General features: G+C 49.2%; 1 protein-coding gene across 2 annotated transcripts in view; it reads right to left on the minus strand.

The window, feature by feature from the left end:
- LOC144946665 (dysbindin-like) overlaps window positions 1-16,758 on the minus strand; it is a 49,356-nt gene extending 32,598 nt beyond the window's left edge. Inside the window, exons 1-8 of one of the 2 annotated variants that reach the window (XM_078875738.1) lie at window positions 16,424-16,758; window positions 14,766-14,819; window positions 10,118-10,171; window positions 9,529-9,589; window positions 7,271-7,403; window positions 6,667-6,799; window positions 5,572-5,592; window positions 1,742-1,764 (exon numbers count right to left, since the gene is read on the minus strand). In XM_078875738.1, coding sequence (XP_078731864.1) covers window positions 1,742-1,764; window positions 5,572-5,592; window positions 6,667-6,799; window positions 7,271-7,403; window positions 9,529-9,589; window positions 10,118-10,171; window positions 14,766-14,819; window positions 16,424-16,479 — 535 coding nt within the window. In that variant the 5' untranslated portion in view covers window positions 16,480-16,758. The remainder of the gene's footprint in view (window positions 1-1,741; window positions 1,765-5,571; window positions 5,593-6,666; window positions 6,800-7,270; window positions 7,404-9,528; window positions 9,590-10,117; window positions 10,172-14,765; window positions 14,820-16,423) is intronic. The other variant, XM_078875739.1, reaches the window with a different exon arrangement.
- Window positions 16,759-19,412: the final 2,654 nt, after the last annotated feature.

Raw genomic sequence — 19,412 nt, forward strand, 5'->3', positions numbered from 1 at the left:
CCAGGGTGCAGAGGCACGTGGGTCCCCCAGGGGTGAGGAGTTGTTGTTGTTATTTTTAACGGGGCCCTTGACGTTACGGGGAAGGGATGGGAGGGAAGCGCTGGGATTTGAGTTGGCCACGTCAGCAGCTGACGTGGCATCGTACCACGGTCAAGTAGTGGTGAAGACGAATCGAGATGATGATGATGATGATGCAGTGGGGAAGATGATGATGATGCAGTAGAGATGATGATGATGCAGTAGAGATGATGATGATGATGCAGTAGGGATGATGATACAGTAGAGATGATGATGATGCAGTAGAGATTGATGATGAAATGATGCAGTAGAGATGATGATAATGATGATGCAGTAGAGATGATGATGATGCAGTAGAGATGATGATGATGCAGTAGAGATGATGATGATGCAGTAGAGATGATGATGCAGTAGAGATGATGATGATGATGCAGTAGAGATGATGATGATGATGCAGTAGAGATGATGATGATGATGCAGTAGAGATGATGATGATGATGCAGTAGAGATGATGATGAGATGATGCAGTAGAGATGATGATAATGATGATGCAGTAGAGATGATGATAATGATGATGCAGTAGAGATGATGATGATGCAGTAGAGATGATGATACAGTAGAGATGATGATGATGATGATGCAGTAGAGATGATGATAATGATGCAGTAGAGATGATGATGATGATGCAGTAGAGATGATGATGATGATGCAGTAGAGATGATGATGCAGTAGAGATGATGATGCAGTAGAGATGATGATGATGCAGTAGAGATGATGATGATGCAGTAGAGATTGATGATGATAATGATGCAGTCGAGATGATGATACAGTAGAGATGATGATGATGATGATGCAGTAGAGATGATGATGCAGTAGAGATGATGATGATGCAGTAGAGATGATGATGATGATGCAGTAGAGATGATGATGATGATGATGCAGTAGAGATGATGATGCAGTAGAGATGATGATGATGCAGTAGAGATGATGATGATGATGCAGTAGAGATGATGATGATGATGATGCAGTAGAGATGATGATGAGATGATGCAGTAGAGATGATGATAATGATGATGCAGTAGAGATGATGATAATGATGATGCAGTAGAGATGATGATGATGCAGTAGAGATGATGATACAGTAGAGATGATGATGATGATGATGCAGTAGAGATGATGATAATGATGATGCAGTAGAGATGATGATGATGATGCAGTAGAGATGATGATGCAGTAGAGATGATGATGATGCAGTAGAGATGATGATGATGCAGTAGAGATTGATGATGATAATGATGCAGTCGAGATGATGATACAGTAGAGATGATGATGATGATGCAGTAGAGATGATGATGATGATGCAGTAGAGATGATGATGATGCAGTAAAGATGTTGACGATGATATCCAGCTGGGTCGATTGGTCGATTAAGCTCAAGAACCCCCAAGAGAAGCAGTGGACCGATCACGGCCAGTGGCGCCACCGGTGATTCTCGACTGTTGAAATCGCGTTATATTTGGTTTCCATAGGTCATCGCCAACACGCTCAGGGCATCGTGCAGATAACAACGGCACATCGATGGGTCACTTTTCATTCCTTGATTTCAGCTTTACAGACACCCCCCCATGTGAGCGTATACCCCGTAAACTTCGTTTTGGTTAAAATTTTCGACAAAGCAATCCCAGTGAACGTGAACATTTGTATTAAAGAAAGGGTTTACTTACTTTTGAAGGCTTCGTGCTCTTTCCTGTGAAAAAAGCAAACACGTAATAAGCATGAATACATCGTCAATTGACAACACTGTCTAATGGAATTATCTCACACACATATATATATGAAGCCTTAACAGACTGTTGAGGCAAGTGCTGTCAAGCGAGAACCTATGAAGGCTGAACGGCACACGAGGGGGGTGGGTGGCCAGCACCACGCCCGCCTTTGTCTCCCCCAGTGGCGATGTTTACACACCGCACCAGCTACTCATCTGAGACCGAGTCGACCTAGGGGAGGCCCACGACCGGTTCAGATAATCGTCACCGGTGTTGGCCGTGAGCGGGAATCGAACCCGGGTCACTAGGTTCGCAGCGCAGCGCGCTAACCGCTACACTACCGGCTTCCCCTGCATTCGCACGCTCGCACACAGCCGACGCGCACACCAAGCGCCCACGCACGGCATCGCCAACCAGAACTATGGCAGCGGTGGCGAGCCCCCCCCCTCGCCCCCCATACTTAGACCAAAAATGAACGGCAAATCACGCGGCGAGTTCCGAGGAAGCCAGAGTCCAGACCCGCACCTTGGCTGGGATGGGTCAGATAGCCTCCCCTAGGGTAATTGTAGCCGGAGGACCCCAGAGCGTAGCCAGAGTAGTGTACCTAGGCTGTGTACCTAGGCTGTGTACCTAGGCTGTGTACCTAGGCTGTGTACCTAGGCTGTGTACCTAGGCTGTGTACCTAGGCTGTGTCGCTAGGCTGTGTACCTAGGCTGTATACCTAGGCTGTGTCGCTAGGCTGTGTACCTAGGCTGTGTACCTAGGCTGTGTCGCTAGGCTGTGTACCTAGGCTGTATACCTAGGCTGTGTCGCTAGGCTGTGTCGCTAGGCTGTGTACCTAGGCTGTGTACCTAGGCTGTGTACCTAGGCTGTGTACCTAGGCTGTGTACCTAGGCTGTGTACCTAGGCTGTGTCGCTAGGCTGTGTCGCTAGGCTGTGTACCTAGGCTGTGTCGCTAGGCTGTGTCGCTAGGCTGTGTACCTAGGCTGTGTACCTAGGCTGTGTACCTAGGCTGTGTACCTACGCTGTGTACCTAGGCTGTGTACCTAGGCTGTGTCGCTAGGCTGTGTCGCTAGGCTGTGTACCTAGGCTGTGTACCTAGGCTGTGTACCTAGGCTGTGTACCTAGGCTGTGTACCTACGCTGTGTACCTACGCTGTGTACCTACGCTGTGTACCTAGGCTGTGTACCTAGGCTGTGTACCTAGGCTGTGTACCTAGGCTGTGTACCTAGGCTGTGTACCTAGGCTGTGTACCTAGGCTGTGTACCTAGGCTGTGTCGCTAGGCTGTGTACCTAGGCTGTATCCCTAGGCTGTGTCGCTAGGCTGTGTACCTAGGCTGTGTACCTAGGCTGTGTACCTAGGCTGTGTACCTAGGCTGTGTACCTAGGCTGTGTACCTAGGCTGTGTACCTAGGCTGTGTACCTAGGCTGTGTACCTAGGCTGTATACCTAGGCTGTGTCGCTAGGCTGTGTCGCTAGGCTGTGTACCTAGGCTGTCTACCTAGGCTGTGTACCTAGGCTGTGTACCTAGGCTGTGTACCTAGGCTGTATACCTAGGCTGTGTCGCTAGGCTGTGTCGCTAGGCTGTGTCGCTAGGCTGTGTACCTAGGCTGTGTACCTAGGCTGTCTACCTAGGCTGTGTACCTAGGCTGTAACAGACTATCAGGACTGTTGGAGTGTTGTTGTATTGTAATAAAGAAGTTACCTCTACAAGTGTCTCCGGAACCCATTACATTTGCAGTCACGAAAACTTCAAATCTAGAATTACGTTCTAGATTAGATATATTATGAAAAAACTCATTCGATACGGAATCTTCATCACACCGCAATCAGGACGACAACGGCGCCGACGAAACGCGTCGCGAGGCGCGGGGGGGGAAGCGACGACGGCATCTGCAGCGCCTTTAGGGGTCGCGGACTTCACGCCGTGGCTTTAGCCGTTGTTTACTAACCACCTCGAAAAGCCTGAGTCTCAAGATTCGTTCTCAGGAGGGTCCTGCCGTCGTGTTTTCGATGTTGCTGCCGCTGCTGATGATGATGCCGATGTTTCATCTGAGAAAATGTGCAGGAAAATTTGTTTCCAGCATTGCGATGTTTCGACCAATACCAGTTGCCCTGGATGCGTCGTTTTGAACTTTGGAGGTACGATGGGGAAATTGAAGGAACCCCATGCAGAGAACATTCAGACGACTCCACACACAGAAGAGTGCCCGGGTCGGGAATCGAACCCAGGTCCGTCTTGTCGTGAGGCACGAGCATTACCACCGTGCCACTCGCCTGCCCTCTCAATCTGGCTTCAGAGTTGCACTGACAGAATGTACATTTGAAGGACTCTTGCGATCCTCTGTCCGCACTGTAGTTTGACGAGAGAATGATGAAGCCAAGTGTAATTTACTTATACCATCCAATAGATTGATCACCAACTAATTTTTTACAGATTACAAAAAATATCCAGATATGTTACCAACAGCATTATCCCGTCATGTAAATCCCATTTGTAAATTCACTGCTGGATGAGAGCCTCCCCACGCCAACTCGGGTCTTCGAGATGATTTCGCCGTAATTGACGGCGCGTAGTTATCATTCTCGCGGTCGTTACACGCCCGCAGTATTAACCAGGGTGGCCACCGGATTCGAACCGCGAAGAACCTCCGCAAACAACGAGCAGCGCCGACGCTGGGACGCGTCACCGCCCATCGCGCGTCGACTGCATTGTGGCATTGTGCTACCGTTCAAACTGAACATGTTAAGGACATGCGTGTTCAGTACAGCTTTGCCTGGCTGCGAGACTTGGACAGTGAAAAGTAAGACTGGCAGTGATAAGATATTGTGGCATTCGAAATGTATTGCTATAGCAGGATACCGTATATAAACTGGGCCCGAAGAGTGACCAACACAGAAGGAAAAAAATGTTGCAACATTTAAGACGACGACCTGATGATGATGATGATACAGGCAATGATGATGAGAGGGAAACTGGCACTATTTGGACACACGTATCGGATGGACAACAGGAAAATGTAAAGTGTGTTGTTCGGGGAAAAATGGAAGGAACCTGAAAGGAAGGAAGACCTCACAGAGAATGTCTTGACGATGACGACGTAAGAAGAAATTGGTGCCAGAAAGATGTGGCCACTACCTAGAGCGTATCGGTACGACAAGGCAGAGAGGAAAATGGAAACGAATGACGAAGCGTGCAGCGGACACCTACGGGGCGATCTGCCCATGGATCGTGACGACGACGATGACCTCTGAGATCCCCTTAAGTGACCTCTGGTCCACACAGAGTGGAGGGCGGCAGTTTCCCATCCGACCTGCCGCAGGAGAGTAATGTTCGTCCTATCACAATGAAGACTGATGCATTAATTCTCAGAGGTAGCGATGATAACTGTAAAGCAGCGTTAACGGGCGCGCCACCGATGCCAACGACGTGGCACCGCTTTCCGGCAACCTCTTCACGTTTCTGTTTGAGAATTTGAATAATTTGAACAACTGGACAACTGCTTCAGCAAACAGGCCATGCCAGGCCATGCCAGGCCAGGCCAGGCCAAGGCAGGTCATCATAATCGTCGTCACGATACATGGGCAGATCGCCCCACTGCACATTTCGTCATGTTTCCACTTCCCTCTCTCAGTCTTGTAGTTTTTTTTATTGTTGTTGTTGCAAATAACCAAAAAACGAATGTAAGCACCGCGTGGCAGCGCAACGCACATGCGCGCAAACACACACACACACGCACGGAGCGAACACAGAAACAAGGAGAGTAAAAATGCAAAGGAAGGCTCACTCCAATTCCTTTTCGATCGGGCTGGCATGAAACAAAAGAAAAGCACACAGGGTTTTACAAAACAGCGTTCGTAAACCGAGGGTTGATGGCAAATCCCTCACTTCCACAGCCACCGCCAAGGAAGTGCTGCTGACCTAAAGGGCTGAAACGCGGCCAGTCCAGACAGCCATCGTCTCTCCTCAACGGCTCGGACCATTAGAATTCTCGGCCTTTGTCCCTTCCCTGCTCCGCGAGCTGCCCCACCCGACTCCCCCAGGACCCGCTCAATAATAGCGCCTTCGATTAGCACGGTCGGCTACGTACGGTTGGAAAGAAGTTGAACATACGTACGCACATAATCTGAATCGCGGTTCTAATGGGCTCACGCCCTCTGCCCGAGAAAACTGCCACTTCACGCAGAACAAGTACCTGCATCGATTAGCACGAACGAAAACTACGTCCCAGTATCGCAAAACCTACATCCTAGTATCGTGCAACCTAGGGCCTAGTATCGTGAAACCTACGTCTTAGTATCGTGAAAGCTACGACCGAGTATCGTGCAACCTACGTCTTAGTATCGTGAAACCTACGTCTTAGTATCGTGAAACCTACGTCTTAGTATCGTGAAACCTACGTCTTAGTATCGTGAAACCTACGTCTTAGTATCGTGAAACCTCCGTCTTAGTATCGTGAAACCTACGTCTTAGTATCGTGAAACCTCCGTCTTAGTATCGTGAAACCTACGTCTTAGTATCGTGCAACCTACGTCTTAGTATCGTGAAACCTACGTCTTAGTATCGTGAAACCTACGTCTTAGTATCGTGAAACCTCCGTCTTAGTATCGTGAAACCTACGTCTTAGTATTGTGAAACCTCCGTCTTAGTATCGTGAAACCTACGACCGAGTATCGTGCAACCTACATCTTAGTATCGTGCAACCTACGTCTTAGTATCATGAAACCTACGTCTTAGCATCGTGCAACCTACGTCCTAGAATCGCGAAACTGTCTAACGGTCCGAGTTGACCTCTCGCGCGACCCTGGGTTCCGAGCCTCCGAGCCCACGACCCCCGACAACCCCCCACGACCCGCCCCCAACCCCCGCGCCGCGAGCCCACCCTTTGCGCTGCTCGTAAGCGAGCGCGTCGCGAGCGTGCTGCTCCGTGGCCCTGCGCAGCTCGCACTCCTCGCACATGTCCTCCAGGTGGCCCAGTCGGTCCTCCAGCTCCTCGCACTCTCCCTCCAGCTGACCTGGGAGAGGGGGGGGGGCACGGGGGAGGGGTGGGGGGCTCAACATTGGCGGCACGGCATAAGTCCACCACGCGAGCTGCCGGACGGGATGCGTCACCCGTGCCGCGGTTGCCGGTTCGGCACGTCGCCGGCGTGCGTCATGGATCTGTCGTGGCGCGACGCGGTGCGACCCGGGGTGACGTCGCAGTGCCGTCACGGAGCGGTGTGTGGGGGTGCGACGTGGCATGTCGCGGACAGATGCGGCGTGTGGCGGGAGGGACACGCGCGTGACACCGTGTCATGTTGTGCGTCGCGTTCACGTGGAGTGTCGCGGCGCGTCGGCAGCGCGAGTTTGAGCCGCGGTGTTTCACCGTGCGCCGTGGTTCACGCGGTGTCTCGCGGCAGGGCATGTCACGGTGCGAGTGTGAGGCACGAGGTGCCACGCGTAGCGGTAACGCGGTGTAACGCGGTGTGCCCTGCTGTCCCTGGTACCGAGCGTGGCGAGCAGCGAGTCCAGCTGAGTCACCACGGACGGCAGGAGACGCATCTGGGCCGCGAGCTCGGCAAGCCGCGAGCACCGCTGCTCCCACGAGGCCGAGACGGCGGTGGCCAGCGCATCCACTCCCTCTCGCGCACGCACACACGCACATAGACAAAGCACCCCCGTAAAGCCTTCACGCATTTCTGGCGCAAGTGCTGCTAAGCGAGCACTTACCGAGGCTGGCACGTCACACGCGAGCGGTGTCGCTAACAACGTGCCCGGCCGCCTTTGTCTCCCCAACGGCTGAATCAGATGCCCGTTGAAGGCCGACTACTGTTATTGGTCGTGAGCGGGAATTGAACTCGGGTCTGCTGGTTCACAGGGTAGTACGCTAACCAATACACTACCTGTCCCCACGGACACACACACACACGTAAGTAGACATACATACAAAGACCCACACCCCATGAGCCATACAGGCTGTTTGGACCAGTGCTGTTGGCGAGCACCTACAAAGACTGGCAAGGGACCCACGCTGGTGGTGTATGGCCAGAAGCACATTCAGCACCCTCAATTTAAGGCCGAGTCAACCTAGAGGAGACGAAGGACCAGTTTTCAAAACACTCCCACGTCAAATACCTCCCACGACCGCCACGGGGTGGGGGAGGGCCTCAGCAGGCAGTGTGGATTGACACGAAGGCCGCACGTACGGTACGAGCAACGTACTTTTAAATCTAAATTGAAAACGAATCTCCTATTAACTGCGGTTAGCACGGTTGGCTACGTACGGCGCGAAAGAAGTCCAACGTTCGTACGTACATACCGAGTCATCCACCTCGACTTGAGAGCAGAGGTCGCAAACGGGTTTTGATTCCTTACCCGTACCCGTACCCGGCCGCACCAGGGTCGCAAACGGGTACCCGTACCCTACCCGATACCTGGCTACCCGTACCCGGCCGGGTATCGGGTAGGGTACGGGTATCGGGTACCCGATTGCGACCTCTGGGATGAAGCCATGTTGCAGACGCGGGTGGGTTGATTCTAGGAACTTGAATTGTGAGAAGAGACAAGACGTTGGGAAATGAGTGACAAACGGCGACTCACCAGTGACTCACGGCCTACCCGTACCCATACCCGGCCGCACCAGGGTCGCAAACGGGTACCCGTACCCGGCCGGGTACGGGTAGCCGGGTAGGGTATAGGTATCGGGTACCCGATTGCGACCTCTGCTTGAGAGTGAACAAATAATTCTCGATTGGAAGTTTTCGTGACTGCAAGGATCCATACTCTTTGGTTCTTTCGGTAAAGTCACGGAGGTGAAAAAAAATATATATATAAATAAAACTTTAAAAAATAAGAATTAAATAAAAAAATAAAAATAACTCAATTAAATCACGACGTTTCGATTGCAACACAAGCAATCATCATCAGGTGTGGAAACCACAGCTAGAACTTTTTTTACACTTTAGTAAAAAAATTCTAGCTGTGATTTGCACACCTGATGATGTCCGATCTCAACCGTCCCTGAGGATGATTGCTTGTGTTGAAATCGAAACGTCGCGATATAATTTAGTTATTTCTATTTTTATTGTTAATATAATTATTATTATTTTTCACCTACCTGACTTTACCGAAAGAACCAAAGAGTAGTGAACAAATAGTGTGATGGCGTTGGTAGTGGCGGAAGCGAAATGTTACAATTTACAAGTATTTTTGGTTTTATAACGTGACATTTCAGTCCGTGACTCTACGGCCATTTGGAGCAGTGTGTTTTTGTTGCTGTATTCATTTTCTTCCTTCCTCCAGTAACATCGTTTACTTTGCTGTCCTTCCACCGCCCCTCCGGTTTGTGCGGTTGGCTGTATACAGCGCGCACTCGTTGCACACAAAGTGCTTGCCGCAAATCAACCACAAAACCACCTCGCTCATCTCGTCTAGGAGCATAAACCATCAACACGCAAATTCAGGTCATCCTTTCAGCAGCGACTTTTGGCTCAGCCATTGAACAAAGATAGCCACCGCATCGCGCGCTTTCAGATGCGCTTCTGTGGCCGTCTGGAACGCTCTTCCTTCCGATATTAGGAAGCCACTGAAGCTATGCCCTTTTAAACTCACTTCTTGGCAACTGCTTTTTTGCATTTAGATTGTGGTCCTTCCCGCGCATCTCCGATTAGCACGGTTGGCTAGGTACGGTGCGAGCTAAGTTCGACATGCATACTTGCGTACATACGGCACGTGTAGGTACAGGCAACGGAAGTTTTGTCCTTACCTCTCCCAGCCGTGCGCAGGCCTCGGCCTGTCTGTGCAGCTCCGACCAGCTGTCCTCATATCTGGATTCCAGGGAAGCGACGGTTGAGATCGGACATGAGATCAGACTTCACCATCCTCATCATCATCACGCGAATTAAAATGAGCACAACGGTGCCGGTAATTTCAGGGTGATGATGTCAGTGTGATAATGTCGTGTGATGATGTCAGGGTGATGATGTCAGAGTGATGATGTCAGTGTGATGATGTCAGTGTTATGATGTCAGGGTGATGATGTCGTGTGATGATGTCAGGGTGATGATGTCAGGGTGATGATGTCAGTGTGATGATTTCAGTGTGATGATGTCAGTGTGATGATGTCAGGGTGATGATGTCAGGGTGATGATGTCAGTGTGATGATTTCAGTGTGATGATTTCAGTGTGATGATTTCAGTGTGATGATGTCAGGGTGATGATGTCAGAGTGATGATGTCAGGATGGTGATGTCAGGTGAGGCCCTCATACAGGAGTGGACTGAGAAAATGAACTGGACTGAAAATACGATTCATGCGAGGTGATTGTTCGCAATGCGGTGACGACTTGAGTCTTACCTGTTCAGCAACTCAGTGCCTGCGTTCAGGCAAGGATCATATTCGTCTTGTTTGCTGTCAAAAGACAAAGACACACATCACCTGGTTAGCCTTTTTGGGGCAAGTGCTGTTAGCGAGCACCTATAAAGACTGGCACGGCACATGAGGGGGTGGGTGGCCAGCACCACGCCCAGCCACCTTTGTCTTCCCAGTGGCGATGTTTTTACACGCCGCACCAGGTACTCATTTGAGGTGGAGTCGACCTATAAGAGGCCCAGACCCGGTTGAGATAATCGTCACTGGTGTTGACCGCGAGCGGGAATCGAAGTCGCCCCACCGGGTTTGTAGCGCAGCGCGCTACCGCTCCACACAAACAGTGCCCACCCATATAGTGATACACACAAACACATTCTCACACACAGACGCAACACAAGCACACACTCGCTCGCAAGCACACACAACGCTCCGATCAATAACCTGCTTTATTTAGAACGGCCTGACAGCCAACGGATAGAATTTCACTTTCGCAGGGCGAGAGGGATGTTCTAAGGAAGCTATAAAACACATCGCCGTTCGCAGTAAATAAAAATAGGCACACCTGAAATAAGATTGCGGATTAAGGAGCAACAGTACCACCCACCGACACCAATCGATAGCGTGACGTTATTAAGGACAGTCGGCAATTCGACCGAAATAGAATTGTTAAAACAATAATACCAATGCTCATTCGTGTATCTCGTAAAAACCATCGGCATCTCGAGACCCGTGTGGAGGAGGCTCCCGCGCTCGAATGTTTTGCCAAACCAGAAAAGAGGTCACCGTTCCCGTACAAGGGGAACTGGGTTGACACTCACGTAGCTCCGGGCAGAGGGATTTAATTAACAGCTCCAGGAGCAAGCCTCGTTACCTACAAAACCTGGCAAGCGCCCGATTGTAGTAAAACGCCCGTGACATAATTCCTGCGTGTGATGACAAACCCTCAGAGATATTAATCACTCCGGTTACATATTTACCCAAAGATAAGAGTTTTTACTCGTTGCTATCGCTGAATAAGTGTGTCCTGAGCAGTTACTATGTTATTGTTACATTTTATATTGTACATGTTAAATATATATACCCATGCATAATTATTTAACACACAGTATGTTATTTAGACAAAATCGAGCAAATGACGACGAATTAACCTCACCTCATTAATGAACCATAAGCCAAGCAGGTTTGTGCTTGGCGTACGATTACATCATGGATCAGAGCCTGCCAGGGAACACCAGGTGCAAGAGGCTTGGGCTGCCGGATAGCCACAACACATTCGCACAGCAAATGTCTTGTGGCATCCATTCGTGTGCGGCAATTCGTTCATTATCCTTCGCACTCGGGGGTGTTCCCCGGACACTCCGGTTCGCTCACACACGTGCACGCGTTTATGTTTAAACTTCTTTCGCACCGTACGTCGCCAACCGCGCTGATCGGAACGTTCCGTGCGGAACGTTCTTTCTCGTCGTTCCATTTACGTGCCATGAAGAAGGGCCTTTGCCCGAAACGTCGCCGCCTAAGCGTATTTTTTCCTTCTTGGTTCTTTCGGTAAAGTCACGTAGAAGGGAAATAATAAAATAATAAAAATACAATTAATAAAATAATATTTTATTATATTATTTTATTATGTTTTTTATTATATTATATTATTTTATTATATTATAATATAATATTTTATTATATTATTTTACTGTATTATTTTATTATGGTTTATTTTTATTACCTTATTATTTCCCTTCTACGTGACTTTACCGAAAGAACCAAGAAGATGAATCCCTGCAGTCACGAAAGCTTTAAATCGGATTTTTTTTCCTTCTAAGGACACGGCAGCGTGACTGACGAATGCTGTCCAGCGTTTTGCGTACGGAGCAAGTCGATGGTCTGGACACGTGCGCACGAAGCGCACTGCCACCACCTATCCCCAGTGCAGCCTGCGCACGTCCCAACACACCGCTGTGTTTTACGAGAGCCGCTTCACCCTTCCCCGGAGAGCTGCCCAGACTGATTTATAACCGACGCACAGTCCTAGCTGAATGGTCTACTATGCCAAAGTAAAAAGGGCCACTTCATGATTATATAAACAACTACACACAGGTTAAGTGTCTGAACTGTACATGGATAAAGACCATACTTTACCCATGTGTATGGCTTTATTTTGGTGATTTCGAAAAGTGTATTGGTTTAGCCATGTTTGTTTGTTGTAGTACAGAGTTAGACTGATGGCCTTAATCTAAGTTGTCTTGTGGTTGTTGTTGTTGTTTGACTTGCATCCCACTGCGATTTTTGCACACAGCGTTGGTGTACGGTGCTTTTTCTGCGATATTTTGCTGTCTTTTCTTGGATTTTCTGTTTGCACTTAGTCACATATTCACTTTAAGATGTTTTTTGTTCATGTTTTAGTTTTTTGTTTGTTGCGGTTGCACCCGATTCAAGAGCCGAATGGCTCACAGGGCTATACCTAATCAATGAACTTGAACTTTGTCACGCGGTGGTACGGCGGTGCAGTGGTGAACGTGAATGATAGAACCCGGCAATCCGAGTTGGATATCCGACCACCCAGTCAAGGCTACCCACCCCCCTCTCTCACCCAAATTCACCGACCCGCGTGGTGAGGTATGGTGAAGTATGGTGAAACAGCCCTTCCAATGACCGACAAGGCATGGGGAAGCATTTAAAGGATATTAGATTATTATTACTTAATGTATGATACACCACAGACATCCATGGCTCATGAGAAAAAAAAATGCTTTTCTGGCAGCCGACACAGAAGTGTGGCAATTCGTTCTCACCAATTCCTACTTTTAATTTTAAAATAAACTGCCCGGCACTGTGGAGACCGCAGAAAGAGAGCGGCGGTGCAGAACGCACAAATGTTGTGAAAGTCCAACTCCCGTGGGTGTCGAGGGGGAGCGATGTACCCCGGCTTGCCAACGGAAGGTGGTGGTGGTGGTGGTAGAGCAAAAACGTGGACGAAATTCAAACTTCACAAGGTTTTGTTGGGTTAGACCACGTAAATATATCGATTTGTCATTAAACCCGCCACCACTCGACACAGGCAATTATTGGCACGTTCTGTTTACGTGACACTAAACCTTACTAATCGGCTGTGTCGGGTGGTGGCGGGTTTAACGACACATTGATATGTTTACGTGATCTAACCCAAAACACCTCTATTATGGTTGATATTGGTCGCGAAAGCCCACGTGTTAAACCGAATATCACACTGTCCCTCGTGTACAGAAATCAGAATCTGCATTTCGACTGCAGGAGGAATCCGATGAGCTATGAAGCTCTTTGTTTCCCCACAAATGTCCAGCAGGGGCACGGGCTCGGCGAGTTTACAACAACAGACGATGCCAACAAAACGATAGGAGTGCAACATCGATTCGAAGGTAAGCAAGTCACTAAATACAAGTCAATAAACGATGCATTAATTACGCAACTCTGATTTATCAATCTTAAGCAGGGCAGCAAAAAAAACAGCAACGCAGACTCAGACCACACCAAGATACCAACCACACAGTACAGTTGTAGTTCCTCAATAAAATGGCAAAATAACATTGAACTATCGATGCACGGGTGGTAGGGTTCAAAGGTGCAAGTCGCATATTGCCCCCCGTGTTACACAAATTATTTTTCTCCGGGTGTATTCTGGTTTCTTGCCACGTGTATAAACACCAGGATTCATTGCCTTAAACTATCTTTAAAATCTAAACAATGTTTTTATTTGAACAGGTAAGGCCCACTGAGCAGTGTCAGCTTTTTTTCAGAAGCGACCTGCCCACAAATGATAGCTCAACGAAGTGGCTTATCATCACGTGAAAATTTATAGCAGTCGCCAAATACTCTAAACGCGTGATGTTAATTCTAAACGGAGGGAAAAACCGGAGGACCCAGAGAAAAATCCACGCGACCACGGGGAGAGAGACACACACAAACTCCAAATATACAGCAGCAGGAGTCGCAGTCGGGATCGAACCCACGACTTCCTGAATACCAGGCAAGGGAGTTAACATCTCCTAGCCACCGTGACGCATCTTAATATATACAGCACCGCAAAACTCGGGCAATTATTGCTAGTGCGTGGCCCTCCGCCTGGCTGTTGCTGCCTTCCCGATTGGCCGTGGTTCCTTCTGGCACCTCCGAGTTGCACAAAGTGCTCGCCACAAATGAACCACAGCACCTTGCTGGTCTCGTCAAGGAGCGTAAACCATCACCACGCAAACTCCGGTGGTCATCCTCACAGCAACAGCAGCAGCGGCTTTTGTCACAGCCATCGAACAAAAGCGGTGGTCACCGCATCGCGAGGCGCTTTCAGATGCGCTTCTGCGGCCGTCTGGAACGCTCTTCCCTTCCGATATGAGGAAGTCACTGTGAGCTTTGCACTTTTAAATCATCGTCGAGATTGACAAACTCATTTCTGTAGGAACTGCTTTTTGTGTTTAGTTTGTTCTTCCCCTCCGCACCTCCGATTAGCCCTGTTGGCTACGTACGGTATGAAACAAGTTCAACACGCATACATGCCGAGTCAGCCTCTCTGTTTCAGAGCGAACAAATAGTGTGCGGTCGATCGCGGCGAATAAATGTTACAAAGGTGAAAATGTACTTTTTCTTTTCAAATGCTTTTCAAACGAACCTTAACTTCCGTTTCACGTTGACATCCTTCGACCTGTCACTCAGTGTCTTGAGCCTGAACCCAGGAGACAGGGGAGGAGGAGGAGGGGAGAGACAGGGAGAGAGGAGAGAGACAGGGACAGACGAGATAAATCTTTCATTTAAATAGGGGAGGGGGGCACATAAAGCAAAGCATTGAGAAAAAAAACTAAATGATGAACGAAGCAAAGTGCCGACTACACCGAGCATCTTCTTGGTTCTTTCGGTAAAGTCACGTAGAAGGGAAGTAATAAAATAATAGAAATAAAATATAATAAAATAATTCTCACGACGTTACGGCCACAACGCAAGCAGCCGTCCTCAGGTGAATAACAGGTCTGTCAGAATGACAACGTCTGACAGACCTGTTTCTTCACCTGAGGACGGCTGCTTGCGTTGTGGCCGAAACGTGAGAATTATTTTATTATGTTTTATTTTTATTATTTTATTACTTCCCTTCTACGTGACTTTACCGAAAGAACCAAGAAGATGAATCCCTGCAGTCACGAAAGCTTTAAATTTAAATTTACACCGAGCATCTTCTTGTTTCCTCTGATGGTAAAACAAAAACGAGACGGGAGATTGCTAAGTGCAATAATCAAATAGATGGCAGCATTACTAAAGACTCCCCGTGCGCGTATCAATCATAAAGATCTATAAATAATCCCCACGCATCTCCTCCGGTGTGCTTTCCGAATGTCCAACGTTTCGCACCACGAGGCTGGCAGTAGCTTTGCCCGGCAAACCGAATTCAGTTTAACAGCTCAAACCCGGGCCTCCTCAGCGCGGCCCCTGAGGCAAGAGGTCAACATTCCACATTCCTATGGCCAGGACAAGTCCATCTTTCGGAAGACCAACGGTCACATTCCACCCGCAGTATCGATTCATCGGTTTTATGTATCGACCCTGAGATGACGATGTGTTGTAAATACGAACGTGTAGATTGACAACCACCGTTGGATCAAGCGACCCGGCTCGCAAAGGTCACTTTGACCATTCGTTTTGAAACACGGCGCACTGTACTGAGTACCACTGTGCCGCACAGTACGTACAGTGCGTGCAAGTGGTGCGTGCAGTGCGGAATAAGTGCGTACAGTGCGGATTGGGTGTACAGTGCGGAATAAGTGTGTACAGTGTGGAATGGGTGTACAGTGTGGAATGGGTGTGTACAGTGCGGATTGGGTGTACAGTGCGGAATAAGTGTGTACAGTGCGAAATAAGTGTGTACAGTGCGAAATGGGTGTACAGTGCGAAATGGGTGTACAGTGCGAAATGGGTGTACAGTGCGAAATGGGTGTACAGTACGGATAAGTGTGTACAGTGCGGAATAAGTGCGTACAGTGCGGAATTCCGTGCTCTGCCGTCGTGCTAACAGCACCGGGTCTGCGCAACGCGCAAGGGGTCTCGTGACCCCCAATCAATTGACCCCCTCAAAATGTTGCCCCCTTCGCATATTTGTGTACGTTTCAAAATTATTACGTTCTAGAGAATTAAACGGGGGGGGGGGGGGGGGGGTCACAAGACATCTGGACCACCCTGTACAGGACGTAAGCGCAGCAAAGGGGGGGGGGACTCCGAGGCACAGCGCGTACAGTGGTGCGTACAGTGCGTGTTACAGTACGTGGTACAGTGCACGCTCACCCTGCGCTCAGGTCTTGCTGCACGTTCAGGAGCCGTTCCCGAAACGTCTCGAACATGGCGCGCTAGCGGGAGAAGCCGCCGCCGCTGCTGCTGATGCCGCCGCGAAAGGTAGAGGGGGGACGGGGGGGAAAAAATCTTATAAATGTTTGTGTTGTTGTTTTTATTTCATTTTAAAAAAATTCTAAATGTTTGTGTGTGTGTGTGTTGTGTGTTGCTTTTATTTCATTTAAAAAAATCTCGTTTCAAAGTGGCGCCCGCTTCCCTCTCTCTCTCCCGCCGTCAGCTGTTTACGCGAGTCACGTGGACTCCACCCCCTTCCACGCCTCACGTGACTCCCCCACCGTGCCAATATCACGTGACGCTCCCCCCCTCCTGCTCCTCCCCCCCTTTCCCCTCCCCCCTTTTCCTCTCCCCCCTTGCCCCTCCCCCCTCGCCCCTCCCCCCTTTCCCCTCCCCCCTTTACCCTCCCTCCTTGCCCCTCCCCCCTTGCCCCTCCCCCCTTGCCCCTCCCCCCTCGCCCCTCCCCCCTTTCCCCTCCCCCCTTTACCCTCCCTCCTTGCCCCTCCCCCCTTGCCCCTCCCCCCTTTCCCCTCCCCCCTTGCCCCTCCCCCCTTGCCCCTCCCCCCTTTCCCCTCCCCTCCCTCCCTCCCCTCTCTACCTCCCCGCCCCTCTCTCCCCCCCGTTCCATATTAACCAATCGTTGGACGCCGTTGCTTTGGCGGTTCGAAACGTGCCTTTAGATTCCACGTGTTTAGATTAACCGCATTTACTTACACGGTCGTGTTTACAATCTACACCTGTTGATTACTGGTTCCTGCGGAGGGCTAAAAGTGCAGACACGCTGGAGTTCGGCTTATATGCAGTCTTCATTATACTGGTAGGAACCTCCTGGTTACACCAGCCCACAGGGGATTATTGTGTCCGTCCGTCCGTCGTGCATCCAAAAATGGGAGCGATGGGGCTGGGTGAAGAGGGGAGGGTGGGGAGGGAGGGGCTGGGTGAAGAGGGAAGGGTGGGGAGGGTGGGGCTGGGTGGGGAGGATGGGGCTGGGTGGGGAGGGGCTGGTCACCCCGTGGTGCCCTTATAAAACTCAACGTTTAACCGACTCACGCCGGCTTGTGCCCGCCCTCACAGTCGGGCATATTTGCGGAATACACCACGCCGCCGTTGACCCTGGCCATTGACCGAGCAACCCAACGTTCCTACCAACTCCCTCCGCAGGAATGTGTTTTAGTCACCATTGTTAAACTGACGATTGATCGAGATGATTTTAGGATTTCACAACATGACTGAGAGTAATCTTGATTTGAGGCTTTCGTGACTGTAGGAATCCATACTCTTTGGTTCTTTCGGTAAAGTCACGCAGTTAGAAATAAATTAAAATAAATTAAATCACGACGTTTCGATTGCAACACAAGCTATCATCATCAGGTGGGAAAAACACAGCAATATTTTTTTTACTGAAAGTGCTGCATGCAAATTGTCTTCACTTCGTGACCCAACACCTCAAAGGGATTTGCCAACAAAATAAACGGGCAGTCCTCGATTTAAATCGGAACGCAATAATAGATATTTAAATGTCCATACGGTCAGTGTTATGAAATGTGTTAAAGGTTCAACAAAACAAGGCAAGCATTATTAAACTCATAAACAATAATAAATATTGTGAATGTAACACTTAAAAATACGTGTATGAAGATTCACGTACGGTAAATGTTACTGGACGCACGCACGAGACTGACTCGGACTGTCAGCTTGGCTCTAAAGTCCAGGGACATTCGCGACTTTTAAAGCAACTTTTGAAGTGTTCCGTCCTTTGATGCCAACACTTGAACGTCACCAACGCGGGCTTTTTTACACCTCGCACTTGAGATGTTCTTTTGCACCACGCATCGAACCCGCGTGCCCTACCTTACGTTTGAACTTACACTGGTAGGAACCTCCTGGTTACACCAGCCCACAGGGGATTATTGTGTCCGTCGTGCAGGGAGGAGCTGGGTGGGGAGGGGAGGGTGGGGAGGGGCTGGGTGAGGAGGGTGGGGCTGGGTGGGGAGGGGAGGGTGGGGAGGGGCTGGGTGGGGAGGGGCTGGTCACCCCGTGGTGCCCTCATAAAACTCAACGTTTAACCTACTCACGCCGGCTTGTGCCCGCCCTCACAGTCGGGCATATTTGCGGAATACACCACGCTGCCGTTGACCCTGGCCATTGACCGAGCAACCCAACGTTCCTACCAGCTCCCTCCGCAGGAATGTGTTACATCTATACGCCCAATATATTAAGATTGGACAAGGCAACAACGACATTACCAGACCACACCAAGATAACGCCACGCGGCAATAGTCCCTCAATAAAATGGCAACATTCACATTGAACTATCGATATACGGGCGATGATGATCAAGGTTACGAATCACATTCGTAACCAGGTCGCTTTTGAAAGTAAGTGAATACATCAGTGGGCTGTTTGGTAGGATGGGGATGGTTTCGTTTTATTTGTAGATGTTTGGGTGATTTGTTTACCTTTCTTGTACTGTGCACTCCTATCGTTTTTGTCAATAGTTTATTGTTGTAACTATCTGACCCGCCTCGACTGGACATGTGAAATATATATTTTTTTGCCCACTTCAGAAATTGTTTCTTGCTGTGGTTGTCCAACCTTATGACGGGCACTTGTGTTGCGCCCGAAACGTCGTTTTTTAATTTATTTTATTTTGTACCCACGTGATTTTACCGAAAGAACCAAACAGTATGGATCTCTGCAGTCACGAAAACTTCAAATCTAGATTAGTTCTTTATAGCTCATCGGATTCCTCCAGTTTAAATATTGATGAAAAACAAATTCTGATTCCGATTTACATACTGCCAAGTGGACATAGTTTTTTTTTACAGAATGTAATCAACTAGTCCCGTTGTTTATAACTACCATGCCAGGAGATCGAATCGAGATTGCGACTCCAAGCGTGCCACGGAAACGTCGTCACTTTAAATCT

Source organism: Lampetra fluviatilis, chromosome 42 (genome assembly GCF_964198595.1).
Source record: "Lampetra fluviatilis chromosome 42, kcLamFluv1.1, whole genome shotgun sequence".
Lineage (NCBI taxonomy): Eukaryota > Metazoa > Chordata > Hyperoartia > Petromyzontiformes > Petromyzontidae > Lampetra > Lampetra fluviatilis.